Source organism: Galeopterus variegatus, unplaced genomic scaffold (assembly GCF_000696425.1).
Source record: "Galeopterus variegatus unplaced genomic scaffold, G_variegatus-3.0.2 Scaffold7665, whole genome shotgun sequence".
NCBI lineage: Eukaryota > Metazoa > Chordata > Mammalia > Dermoptera > Cynocephalidae > Galeopterus > Galeopterus variegatus.
Window position 1 is genome coordinate 25,414 of NW_007733776.1, and position 12,216 is coordinate 37,629.

The 12,216-nt window shown below is 58.1% G+C and overlaps 1 protein-coding gene across 4 annotated transcripts in view; it reads right to left on the reverse strand.

Annotated features, from left to right (window-relative positions):
* Positions 1 to 458: 458 nt before the first annotated feature.
* RARA (retinoic acid receptor, alpha) overlaps positions 459 to 12,216 on the reverse strand; it is a 47,359-nt gene continuing 35,601 nt past the window's right edge. For 3 of the 4 annotated variants that reach the window (XM_008592206.1, XM_008592205.1, XM_008592207.1), the window contains 7 exons: positions 8,556 to 8,704; positions 7,121 to 7,262; positions 4,860 to 5,020; positions 4,424 to 4,600; positions 2,807 to 3,011; positions 1,884 to 2,042; positions 459 to 1,241 (listed from right to left, as the gene is read on the reverse strand). In XM_008592206.1, the coding sequence (XP_008590428.1) occupies positions 1,024 to 1,241; positions 1,884 to 2,042; positions 2,807 to 3,011; positions 4,424 to 4,600; positions 4,860 to 5,020; positions 7,121 to 7,262; positions 8,556 to 8,704 (1,211 nt within the window). In that variant the 3' untranslated portion in view covers positions 459 to 1,023. Of the gene's footprint in view, positions 1,242 to 1,883; positions 2,043 to 2,806; positions 3,012 to 4,423; positions 4,601 to 4,859; positions 5,021 to 7,120; positions 7,263 to 8,555; positions 8,705 to 10,209; positions 10,268 to 12,216 lie in introns of those variants that run through there. The other variant, XM_008592208.1, reaches the window with a different exon arrangement.

A 12,216-nucleotide genomic window follows, 5' to 3' on the forward strand; every position in this document is an offset into this window, starting at 1 on the left:
GGGACAGCTTGGACCCCTGTGGGGCCTGGGGACTTGGATGACGTGGCCCTGCTGGGGAGGCAGCTCTGCTGAGACAGGGTGAGGAACACAGGCCGCATGTCCCGAGGGCCCCTAGCTCTGCCCCGTCCCACTCCTTGCGGTGGGTGGAGGCGCCAAGGCGAGGAGCCCCCTCCCTGCAGGGCTGCTGCCCGCGCCCAGCCCAGGGGTCAGGCAGAGGAGGGGCTGGCTGCTTCTCCGGCACGAAGGAGGGGAAGGCATGCCTTGGAAAGTTAGTCCTTCACAGTTTTAAAGAGAAAAGAAAACTGAGGAGAAAAAGGCTGAGGAGGAGGGCTGGGGGCACAGGGACGTGGCGGGAGGGTGGGAGCCCCTGCTGAGCCCCTCCCCTCCCCCAGGAACCACCCTCTCCAGCTCTGGATCCAGTTCCCCCCAATACACAGCACAAATTCCTTCAGTATAAATGTGCTTAAAATGAAAATTCTTATTAAAAAAAAAAATCAAAACCAAAAAAAAAAAAATTAAAATAAAAACAAAACCAGCGAGAATTAATACCTGGGGTTGGTACGGCAGGGTATGTACAGGGGGAACCCCCCACCCAGACCCACCCCCTCTGTCACCAACCAAGGCAGCAGGGAGGTTCCCCAGCTGGGGAGCAATGGCTTGTGAGTTCTGAGGAGGGGGAGCCAGGTCCTGGCGTTTGCTGGTGATGAAGATGTGGCGAGCTGGGCAGAGGGTGTCTTGATGAATGCGAGGTCCCCAGCCCCACTCTGAGGCCCAGGACCTGGGGTCCTCGCTCAGTTCACAGCCTTGCCCCGGCGTCAGCCTCGGCTGTGGAGCAGGCAGTCCATCATGGGCCCAGGCCTCTGTCCAAGAAGTCACTGCCTCCTCTCTCCCATCCTCCAGGAAAGGATCCCAGTCCTGTCTGGGAGGACAGGTGGGGACAGGGCTGGCAAGGGTCACATGGTCGGTAGAAAGGCAGAGAAGCCAGGGCACGGGGCAAGGGCTGTGTCCATGTGGCGCGGGCAGTCACGGGGAGTGGGTGGCCGGGCTGCTTCTGTTTGAGCTGGGGCTTAGGCTGGGGCTACAGCTGCCTGGTGGGGGGGCTAGGCCACCCCCATCCCGCCCCCCGCCCCCTGGCTGTCCGCTCAGAGTGTCCAGGCCTTCTGAGTTCTCCAGCATTTCCTGGATGAGAGGTGGCATGGAGCCCGGGATCTCCATCTTCAACGTGATCACCCGCTCAGCCCCTGAGGGAAAGGAGAGGGCAGAGGTCAGCATGCCATCCCACTGCCCTGGCCTAGACAAGCTTGGCTCCAGGAAGGAAGGTCACTGGGGGTGGGAGGATCAAGACTACCAATATCAGCATCTACCATGCACTGAATTTGGGACTCAGTTCCCCGACACAAGCCAGCTCTCTTAAGCCCCAAGTCCAGGGGCTTGTAGCAATGGGGCAAAGTGGTTCAGAATTCGGGCCCCAGGGTCGGACTTCCTGCCTGGGTTTCACACTGGGCCCTTGCTCTGTGCTGGGTGCTGCGGATTATACTACTGACACCTCTGTAAACACAATCATTACGCCCACTCCTCAGAGGGGAAACTGGGCTTCAGAGCTGTTAAGTAACCTGCTCAAGGACACAGTTCTAGAGCCATGCTCTGACTACCACACAGAGGTAATGCAGCCACCTTAGAGCACACAGGCAGGTCACCTGGGCATGGTGGGGTTTGGGGGGAGACCTTAGCCTAGCCAAAGATGGGAACAGGTTGGGTCCAGATGAGGGGGACATCAACCTGAAACAAAGATGTGAGGTGCTGGCTCGAGTGTGGGGGCACACACGGTGGGCATTGGGCCAGGAGCCCAGGGCTGGCACCCTCCAAACCTGGGGGCCTCTCACCCTTAGCGCTAATGCTTCGCAGGTCTGTGATCTTCATCAGCATCTTGGGGAACATGTGGGGGCGGCTGGGCCTACGTTTCCGCACGTAGACCTTCAGTGCCTCAAGCAGTGGCTCCTGCAGCATGTCCACCCTGTCTGGCTGCTCCAGGTCCTGCCGGTCTGAGGAAGAAAAGAGCCACCCCCTGAGAAGCTGCTTTCCCAGCCTTGGCCACAGGAGGGCGCGCCTGCCCAGGCCACGGCTGAGGGCGTCCAGCATCTCTGCTCCCCATAGGGCAGAGCAGGGTTCTCTGTGTGCCAGTGGGCAAGAGGCCCTTAAATCTGAGCAAAGAGGAGATGGGGGCAGAGGTTGCCCAAAGCCCTCCCTAACCGTCTAGTTTTTAGGGACGGGACCCCGAACATACGCAATGCAACCCTCAAGAGGGAGGATTCCCAAGCAGGGCTCCCACTCCCACTGTTATTCTGGAAACCAGCATGACATGGCAGAAATCACAACAGTAAAATAACAGCAACTAACATTAATGGGCACATGCACCTTATTTATTACCACCTTAATCCTCCCATCAGCTTTATGAGGTAGAGACTGTCATTGCTCCCATTTTACAGAAACGGAGGCTCAGAGAAATACAGTAACCTGCTCAAGGTCACACAGCTGGCCAGGACTTGCACCTGGGTGGTCTGACCCTCAAGCCCACTCTTAATGCCCCTAGAAGGAGAGCTGCCCAGAAGCAGGGATCAAGAGTTCAGGCTCCCACCACTGCTGCCTTGTAGTGTGGCTGCAGCCCAGACCCTGCTTCTCCAGGCCTTGGTTTCCCTCTCTGAAAGGAGCCTGACAGAGGATGGCTGAGCTTCTCCCTGGAAGAGGCTCTGGGAGCTGCACCTCACCCTGGCTGGGCCTGGCCCCCAAACCCCAGCCCTCTGCCCACCTCCACAGATGAGGCAGATGGCACTGAGTAGCCCCGTCTCGGCATCATCCATCTCCAGGGGCAGCAGCTGGTTGGCAAAGGCAAAGACCAGGTCGGTGAGGGGGCCGAAGCCAGCGTTGTGCATCTGGGTCCGGTTGAGGGTCAGCCCGTCCGAGAAGGTCATCGTGTCCTGTTCGGGTGTGTACCGCGTGCAGATCCGCAAGATCTGGATGCAGAAGATGCATAATTTCAGGGACTATGCCCACCCACTTCCTAGCTCTTCAGCACTGGCATTCCCCAGAGGGCCACCTGGAAGCAGCCAGAGCAGAGCTGTCTGATGGAATTTCCTACAGTGACAGGAAGGGTCTGTCTGCACCATCCAGCTGAGTACTTGAAATGCAGCTAATGCAACTGAGCAACTGAATTGAGTTTAACTTTAATTAATCTTTTTTTTTCTGGCAGCTAGCCAGTACAGGGATCTGAATCCTTGACCCTGGTGTTACTACACTGCACTCCAACCAACTGAGCTAGCTGGCCAGGCCCTAACTTTAATTAATTTTAATGTAAATAGTCACATGTGGCCAATGGCTACTGGACTGGACAGTGCAAATCTGGATCATTCTGCCCCCATGCAGAGAATTTAGAGGAAAAGCAGAATTTCCAGGAGGCAAGGAACATGGTGGATTTGTGTCTACAGTTCTCAGGACGGGGCACACAACAGTCAATCAATGTGTATCAGTTTGAACCTTGATTGTGCCTCCTGTGTCTGGGGCACAGGGAAGGGAGGCTGCCCCACAGACAGTCGTCTATACCTTCCACACCGTCACCCCCAGTCAGCATTCAATCAGCGGCGTCCCACAAGGAGAAGACTCAGGAGGACTGAGCCCTTGTCAGGGATGACAGGGAGGAGAGTCCTCCTTCAGCCTTGGCTTTGGCAGTTCCCACCACCCCTCCCCAACCCACCCACTGCGTCCTGCCTCCAGCTCAGTCCACCCTCTGCCCCCGCCAAGTTCCTTGCAGTCCCCTGAGTCCAGCATAGTCTCACAGCAACAGGCTTTTCACCTCCTGCTCCTGAGCTAGAGACACCCTATCACCCGCCCTTCTAGAAACCCCTGGATACTCCTCCTCTGGGACATCTTTCCTGGGGCCCAGGCAGTCAACAGCCCTTCCTTACCCCTATCTTCAGCCAGCTCTTATCAGTTTTGTAATCTCTGTTGACTTATCTGTCGCCTCCTGCGTATGGAAGGTTTTCAAGAGAGGGGATGGTGTTGTGTTCACCTCTGTGTTACTGACACCCAACTCAGGACTGGCCACAGAGGGTCCCATGTGAATCTTCATTAGACAAAATGGACAGATGGATGGAAGCCTCAATGGACAGATGGGGTAAAGGTGGACAGATGTGTGTATGTGTGAACAGGTGGACCCATTTCACATCTGGGTGCTGAGTGGCTAAGTGACAGGTGGACAGGTAGACAAGTGGACAGGTGGGCACATGGGGGAGAGAAAGGGTGGATGTTTGGGTGGTGGGCATTTGGACAGGTTGATTCCAGATGGGTGTTTAGGAGGGTAGCTGTTTGGCTGGGAGGACATCCTTCAAGGACACAGGGGCAGTGTAGGGGGGAGGGGGCAGACCCTCACCAGTATGTCCAGGCAGGCAGCCTTCAGGAGGGTGATTTGGTCGGCAATGGTGAGGGTGGTGAAGCCTGGCAGCTGCTTGGCGAACTCCACAGTCTTAATGATGCACTTGGTGGAGAGTTCACTGAACTTGTCCCAGAGGTCAATGTCCAGAGAGACACGTTGTTCTGAGCTGTTGTTCTGGGGGAGGAGGGAGAGTGAGGGCCTTCTCCTCCATGGCACCCCTTCTCGGCCCGGCTCTGCCAGCCCCCACAGGCCTGCCCTCTACCCGGCCTTCACTTCCTGAGAGCTCCTTGGGAGGAGGCATTGGAAGGAGGGGGAAGAGGGGAAAGTGGAGGACACAGGGGCCCAGCCAGGGGTGAGGAGGGAGCACAGAAGGGGTGCCCTTGAGGGGCCTGTCCTGGCCCTGTGGCAGTGGGTGTGCCCAGGGGAGCCATACCGTAGTGTATTTGCCCAGCTGGCAGAGGGCGGGGAAGGTTTCCTGGTGTGCTTTGCGCACTTTCTCGATGAGCTCCCCCACCTCTGGCGTCAGCGTGTAGCTCTCTGAGCACTCGGGCTTGGGCACCTCCTTCTTCTTCTTGTTTCGGTCATTTCTCACAGCTGTGGAGGGCAGAGGGGCAGGTTGGAGGGCAGCTGAGGGCAGTGGTCCATCCTCAGGCCCAAGGTCCATCCCTAACCCAAGCTCTTCCCACCAGAAGAGAGCCACCAGCTGCTGAGGTTGTCAAGCAGCTGGTTCACATACACACACAACACACGCGCGCGCACACACGCACCACTCGCGCACACGCACAAACATGCACACACGCACCCATGCTGAGCACGTCCACACTGGCAGGCTAGGCATCGCCACAGGCTGCAGCCCTCCATGCCCACTGACCAACACACCAAGTCCTGCCGCAGGGGCCCAACCACAGCTGTGGCCACATGCACACACACCCCCCATGGCCAGCCCACAGTGCCCTGTCCCCCACACATCTACTCCATCCCACACTGCAGGTGTGCGTGTCCCAGACTGGAAACGTGCAGGGCACACGTCTCCCTCCTCTGGGCTCTGCCTCCCCTGCCCCCCAGGAAGGACTTGCTCCTGCCTCACAGCCCCAGTCCTCTTGGCAGCAAACTCCCTGGGGGTCCCTGTGACTGGCTCAGAGCACATGGGGAGCAGGACTCCCCAGCCAGAGAGTGGGGGACCAGGCAGGAAGAATCTCTCGGCCCATTAGCCGGGGAGCTGACAAATCACCGGGGGCGCTGAGCCGCACACACCACTCGGCTTTAAAGAAGCGATGGGGTCGTTACCAGCCGATTATCCCAGACACACAATCACTCACAGGGCCAGTGGTAGCTGCTGACGAGGGAGGAAGGGAGGGTGAGGGTGGGGGGCCAGGGAGGGGGCAGCGGGGGGGCAGCTGGCATAATTTGGAGATCACTCATGTCGATTCTGCAAATTCAATAAAGTGCAGAGGAGAGAAGGGAGAGGGAGAGGGAGAGTGGGGGGATAATTTGGGAAGAGAAAATTGCAGCTGTGACAAGACGTTTATCATTCGGAAGCTTTAATTCTATTGAAATGGCAGCTGCTCAGCTCCAGGGCACAGAGCAGCAGGGAGAAGGGGAGTTGGTGGTGGGAGGGGGAGGGGAGCTGGTGGTGGGAGGGAGAGGGGGTCCCCACCCTGGTCCTTCTGCAGTGAAAAGAGCAGAAGGTGGAACAAACAGAGGGAGAAGGAGGTGACAACCCAAACACGAAGGGTCCCAGGCCTGTGGGTCCCAAGTTGTCACCTACTCTGCAACAGGGAGATACCACTTCCTGGGCTCAGGACAAGGCACCCCCCGGCCTCCTGCAGAAGGAGGTGGCAGGATACTGCAGGTCCCCTCCGTTCCTGGCGGGGGCTCTTCAGCTCTTCTCTTCGCGCAGGAGTCAGAACCACTTCTCCCCTCACCTCCCTCTTCACTACCCTCCCCACAAAGGGCTGGGGGGTCCTGCAGCCCCTCCCCCACCCCATCCCCCAAAGCTCAGGCTCCATGGCAACGGCCACGCAGACAAGGAGGCGTCTGTCAGCGTCATTTATCTCTGACATCATCAATCACCGGTCACCACAGCAACACCCATGATTCAACACAAGAGGGTCTCCCTGTCCAACCCACCCCTCCCTCCCTCCTCCAGTGCTCAGCTGAGCCCAAACTGGAAATCTCATTCCTCTGGGAGCTGAGAAGTCCCAGATCCCAGGCTTAACTAAACAATGGCTTTTGGATCCTTGTGCCAGCCCATCCCACCCCCCCAAAAAACATATAAATCCCAGCCCAGCACCCTTCAGAGTTCAGGCCCCTCCTCTAAGACACACAATCAGAAGGGACTCAGGTACACCTCTGAGCCCCGCCCCGAAGTCCAAAGTCAAGTGGGGTGGGAAGAAAGCCATCCTGGGAGCAGATGCACCTGCACACATGTGTAAGCACACCCAGCCAGACATGCAGCCACAGGAACAGTCACACACACACTGTACTTGAGCACCTACCCACACACGAACACACAGCCAGCCAGACTCACAGACAGGCCCTCGCAGCTGTACACTGACCATCCTGAACCACAAGCCTGCACACGACGGCATGTGCGTTCACACATGTGCACACACATCCACACGGCACAGCCCACTCCCTCGGCCCTCAGGCCCCACCCAGGGCAGGCTTGGTCCCTGGCCCCGCAGCACTCACACTCCTTGGACATGCCCACTTCGAAGCACTTCTGCAGCCGGCAGTACTGGCAGCGGTTGCGGGTCACCTTGTTGATGATGCAGTTCTTATCCCGGTGACATGTGTACACCATGTTCTTCTGGATGCTGCGGCGGAAGAAACCCTGGGTATAGAGGGGAGGGAGTCAGGACCACACTCACAGTGGGAACAGTGCCTGGCCTGTGGCCTCAGCCTGGGAGAAGAGGGCCAGGCCAGCTGCTGCCCTCAAGCCTTTGCCCATCACCTACCTCAGCAGGCCAGAAAAGGTGGGGAGAATAATTCACCTAAAATGACACTCATCAGGAGAATCTCAGTACCTGTCTCAATACCACAGCCATGGGCAGCAGTCTCCCCCTAACCTGCACCCTCAAACTCAACTCCTCTCTTTTGAGGAAAAGGACCTCAGGGCTGGTTGTGAGTCAGGAATAGGAAGACATGGGGCTAGATGGGAGAGAGGCAGGTATCTGGAACTCAGAGCCCTGGACTCAACACAGGAACAGAAGACAAGCAGAAAGGGGCCAAAAAGGCAGACACACAGGCTGGCCAGAGAGACAGAGACACATGCACACACACACACTTGGGAATAAGGCAGCAAGACACACCTTCGCCTACCAGATAGATGTGCACTGACCAGTCACAGAGACAGACCCAGGCTGGACATGGGTTCCACACACCAGCTAACCAGAGACATAGATGGACAGACCAGGGAGAAACCAGGAACAACCAGACAGGACAGGCAGGCAGACACAGCCTGAGGCCTTGTGCCTTGCCTTTGACCTTTGTCCCACACCTGGGAATGGTTACTCCAGGCTGAGGGGAGGCCCAAAGTCCCAAAGCTGTGCAGATTCTGAGCCCCAATCTCCAAAGGAGGAAACTGGTACAGAGGAGAAGCGAGGCCCAGAGCTGCTGGGAAGGTACAGCTACATCTGCAACCTGGAGCCTAACACAAGGGCAGGGAAATCCAGCTAGACACTGGGAGCCCACAGCCTGAGCACCGAGAGGGAAGGCCAAGGCAGGGCGCCTGCTCCTAACTGCCTCTTGCCAGGCTGCCATGACGAAGTTCAGGCAGGGCTGCCCAGGGGCAGGCCTCCTGGGTCCCCTGCCAAGAGCCAGTCAGCAGCCAGCTCACCATGGCAACCCGGGCAGCGGTGGCAGAGCATGCATACGCCCTGCCAGCTAGAGGATGGAGACAGGGAAGAGCTCAGGCAGGAGGGGATCTCTGATTTGGGGGAACCCTGCTCATCTATGGGGGTTCTATTACAAGCATCCCCTCCTCCTCCAAGGCTGCTGCCAGATTCCACATAGAACAGCTTCAGGGACATCCCCCACCCCCAACAGCATGCTCCCAGGACATGGCAGTGAGGACACCCCATTTATCTAATCAAGACTGTCCTTCCCAGTGACCCCCTCAACTCACCTTGCAGCCCTCACAGGCGCTGACCCCATAGTGGTAGCCTGAGGATTTGTCTTGACAGACAAAGCAAGGCTTGTAGATGCGGGGGAGCGGGGGCGGTGAGGGAGGGCTGGGCACTATCTCTTCGGAACTGCTGCTCTGGGTCTCAATGGCTAGAAAGAGAAGAGGGGAGGGGCAGTTAGAGACCCAGGTCACCATCTTTAATACTGTGCCCACCCTGCCCCATGGTCTCTTCCCAGGAGCTTCTCTCAGCCTCACCACTGCTGGCAGGATTCAAACTCTGGGGAAGGGGCAGTCTCAGGAAAGCTGGGACTCCCTAGCCAGATGTGGTAAGGGGTTGCCAGTGAGGCCTCTGGCACCCCGTCACTCCTGTCTACTGCCCCAGCACCCCACCTTCAAAACCAGAAAGATCAGATTATAAACCATGAGATTTGTTTTTTTTTTTTTTTAAAGATGACCGGTAAGGGGATCTTAACCCTTGACTTGGTGTTGTCAGCACCACGCTCACCCAGTGAGCAACCAGCCATCCCTATATGGGATCCGAACCCGGGGCCTTGGTGTCATCGGCACCGCACTCTCCCGAGTGAGCCACGGGCCGGCCCTAAACCATGAGATTTGTATATGGGTGTACATGGCTATGCTTGGGGGTGGGGGTCAGTCTGGTTCTAAAGCCCTGTCCCCTAGGCAGCCTGGCTCCATTTTCCCCAAAGTTAGGAAGGAGTTAAGACTTGATGAGGAGGGAGGGAAGAGGACACAAGCTGGGGGCAGAGGAAACTGGGGTCAACAGGATATTCAAAGCTGGCCACTCCCCCACCCCCTCTGCTTCCGCTCCCCCCCTCCACCAGCCTCTGCCAGCAGCTACAGCCCCTCCTCCACCCAAACAATCCCCAGGCCGGGGACCCAAGGAGGGGTGTACAAAGAAGAGTCACAAATGTTGGGGCAGAGCAAATGGGGTTCCCTGAGATGGGTAGGGGGACCCCCTGGAGACAGGAAGAAGAGTCCCCATGGGCCCCAGAAGCCCATGATTCTGGGTGCCATGTCTGGGAAGAGGAGACATGACAAAGGGGGTCTGTTCCCATCAATGCTCTTTCTGTCTGGCCTCAATACTATGTCCGGGTTACTACCCCCTCCCCTCCCGTTATTCAGCTCCAAGAGGGCAGCCAGGAGGGGTGACCCAGCCAGCAGGGGCAGCCCCCAGTGGCCAAAACATCCCTAGTGCCTGGCTCCAAGCCCATCACCCCAGGCAAATCAGGAATGGGCTGGGTGGGGGCTGTCTGTGCCCAAAGCGTGGGCAGCTCGGGGTGTAGTGGGCTAAATGGGAACTATGATTGAGGCAATTCCAGATTCCCAAGGGGCCACCTAGCATCCTCCTGAGGCCTTTACCATGTCCACTTGTCCAGGGCCAAGGATGGGCAAGGATGCCTCCCTGAGTAGATGGATCCCTCAACTCCCACACCCCAGAATCCACCCCAAACTCAAGCACATGAGGTTCTGTCATTTAAAGGTGCTTACAGCTCTTGGCCCAAACACCTTATAGCCATATAACTTCAAACACCATATAAGCCAAACACCTTAAGCACCATATAGGTCCAGGCATAGAGGAAGGAAGCACAGGGACACTGGGGGCTGGCTGCATGCTCTCACTCTCCCCTCTTACCTGCAGACACACCAGGGGTTGATGACAGGGAACCAGGCCAACAATGTTGGCAGGGCTTTCCTGACTCTTAATAGGGACTGGGCATTACTTCTCTAGTCATTCTGGCTGACAAGCACTGCTGTGGCCCCATATCCCCTTCCCTGTCCAGAAACCAGCCTACAGCAAAGGGACAGTCAATGCCCACACCCCAACCAGTCTAGCAGACTCTTCTCTGACCTCCCCCAGCCCTCTGCTCCTCACCCCACCACTACCCTGGCCTGGTTTTCTCCCACCTCATTCTCCCCAAGCCAGACAAGCCAATCAGACAAGCCAAGAGGTCTGAGAACAGCTGCTGGGGGGGGTGGGGTTGGGGGGCCTGGGTGAGGCCAGGAGGCAAAGGGGTGAGTGACAAAGGAGCCTTTGTTGTGCTAACTTTTTCCAAGACGTAAAAGCAGTAACAATAGACAATCCAGACTGGGCGGTGGGGTGTCAAGGACAAGGGGGTGTGGAGGGGACCGTGGCCTAGAATCCTGGTCAGCATGCCAACAAGCAGAGGAAGAAGGCACTGACTTCCCCTCCCCTCCTAATCTACCCTTTGCCCTGGGCCCCACCTCCCCCAAGGCCCTACCCCTAAAATGAACCAGACTGGAGGGGGAGAAAGGACTAAGGGCTTTGGGGCATGAAGTGGAGTGGAGGAAGGGGAGGTGGGGCATGGGGAAACACAGAGAATACTGGGATAAGGAGCAGACAGCCCCAAGGCCAGGGACAGACTGGAGGGGCAAAGGCCCATCGGAATTTGGAGCTAAAGCAAAGTCCAGAGGATGTTTATGGAACTGAAAGAATGTGCTTTTTAAAATTGTTTTTTGGCAGGATGGGGGAGATGACCCGAGGTAGAGGCTGCAGTTTAGGCTGGATGAGGCCTCCTCTCAGCCCACCCCATTTCAGCTGGCTGCCCTTGGGGCCATAACATGGTCTGCACCCCCACCCCGAGCACATCCCCCACTTGTCACCCACGGTAACCCAGCTCGAGGTTTCCTGTTTTGCCCTTTGAACCCGAGCTGGGGCCCGGTCCCCACCTCCCCAGGCCTCCAGCCAGCAGCCCAGGGAGGCAAAGTAGAAGGACTAAGGCAGAGGTGTGGGGAACTCTGGGGCCCTTACAGCCTCTGCAAGACTTAGGACACAGCCATAACTCTCTGCACACACAGCTGGGCGGGGGGAGGAGGAAGGACCACAATGGAGGAGGGACTGCCCTGCACCGGCCCCTCCCTGCTAACCTCCCTCCCCAGGGGCCCCAGCCCAACAAATCTCTCTTCCTGCAGAAAGGCTCCGGCTGGAGAAGGACCACACCTTAGCTCAAAGTTCCAGTACCCAGCGGAGGGCTGGAACCGGCCCAGGAAGCCAGGCGTCCCCTCTCCCGCACCCCCATCCTGGTCGGGCAGGCCCAGCAGAGCGCTCCGGATTCCCCACGCCCCAGAGCCATTCGCGGGCGCACACAAGGGGCCGGTTTCCTGGAGGAGATCAGCAGGAAATCAGCCGGGCCCCCGGCCAGCGGCTCCCCTCCCAATCCAGCTGGCGTCCGCCCCTCTGAAGCTCCCTTCCCTTCGCAGCCCCTAGTGTGGGATGGGGAGGGGGCGCAGGGCCCTCTGCACCAGCCTTCCTCCTCCCGGGGAGAGGGTGGGGGTGACTCGGTGTAGCACGGCGGCGGCGGCGGCGGCGGCGGAAGAAGGCCCCTAGCCCAGCGGCTGCCTGATAAGCATCTCTCCCCCTCCCCCCACTACGGGCATCCACGTGCTTCACATTCTTGGACGTCTGGGAGCGGGCGGAGGCGTGAGCCGTGGAGACTAGTGGGGGACAGATGGGAAGCCACATCCTGTGCACCCCTTGTCCTCTAGTGCACCGAAATGGGGGATCTGGGGAAAGAGGCAAGGTCCCCAGGGTCCTGCAGGCTCCAGGTCTCCTCCCACAGCCAACCTGCTCTCTCATCCCACCTTTGGTAGAAGTGAAGAGGGGTAGGGGGGTTAGGGGGTG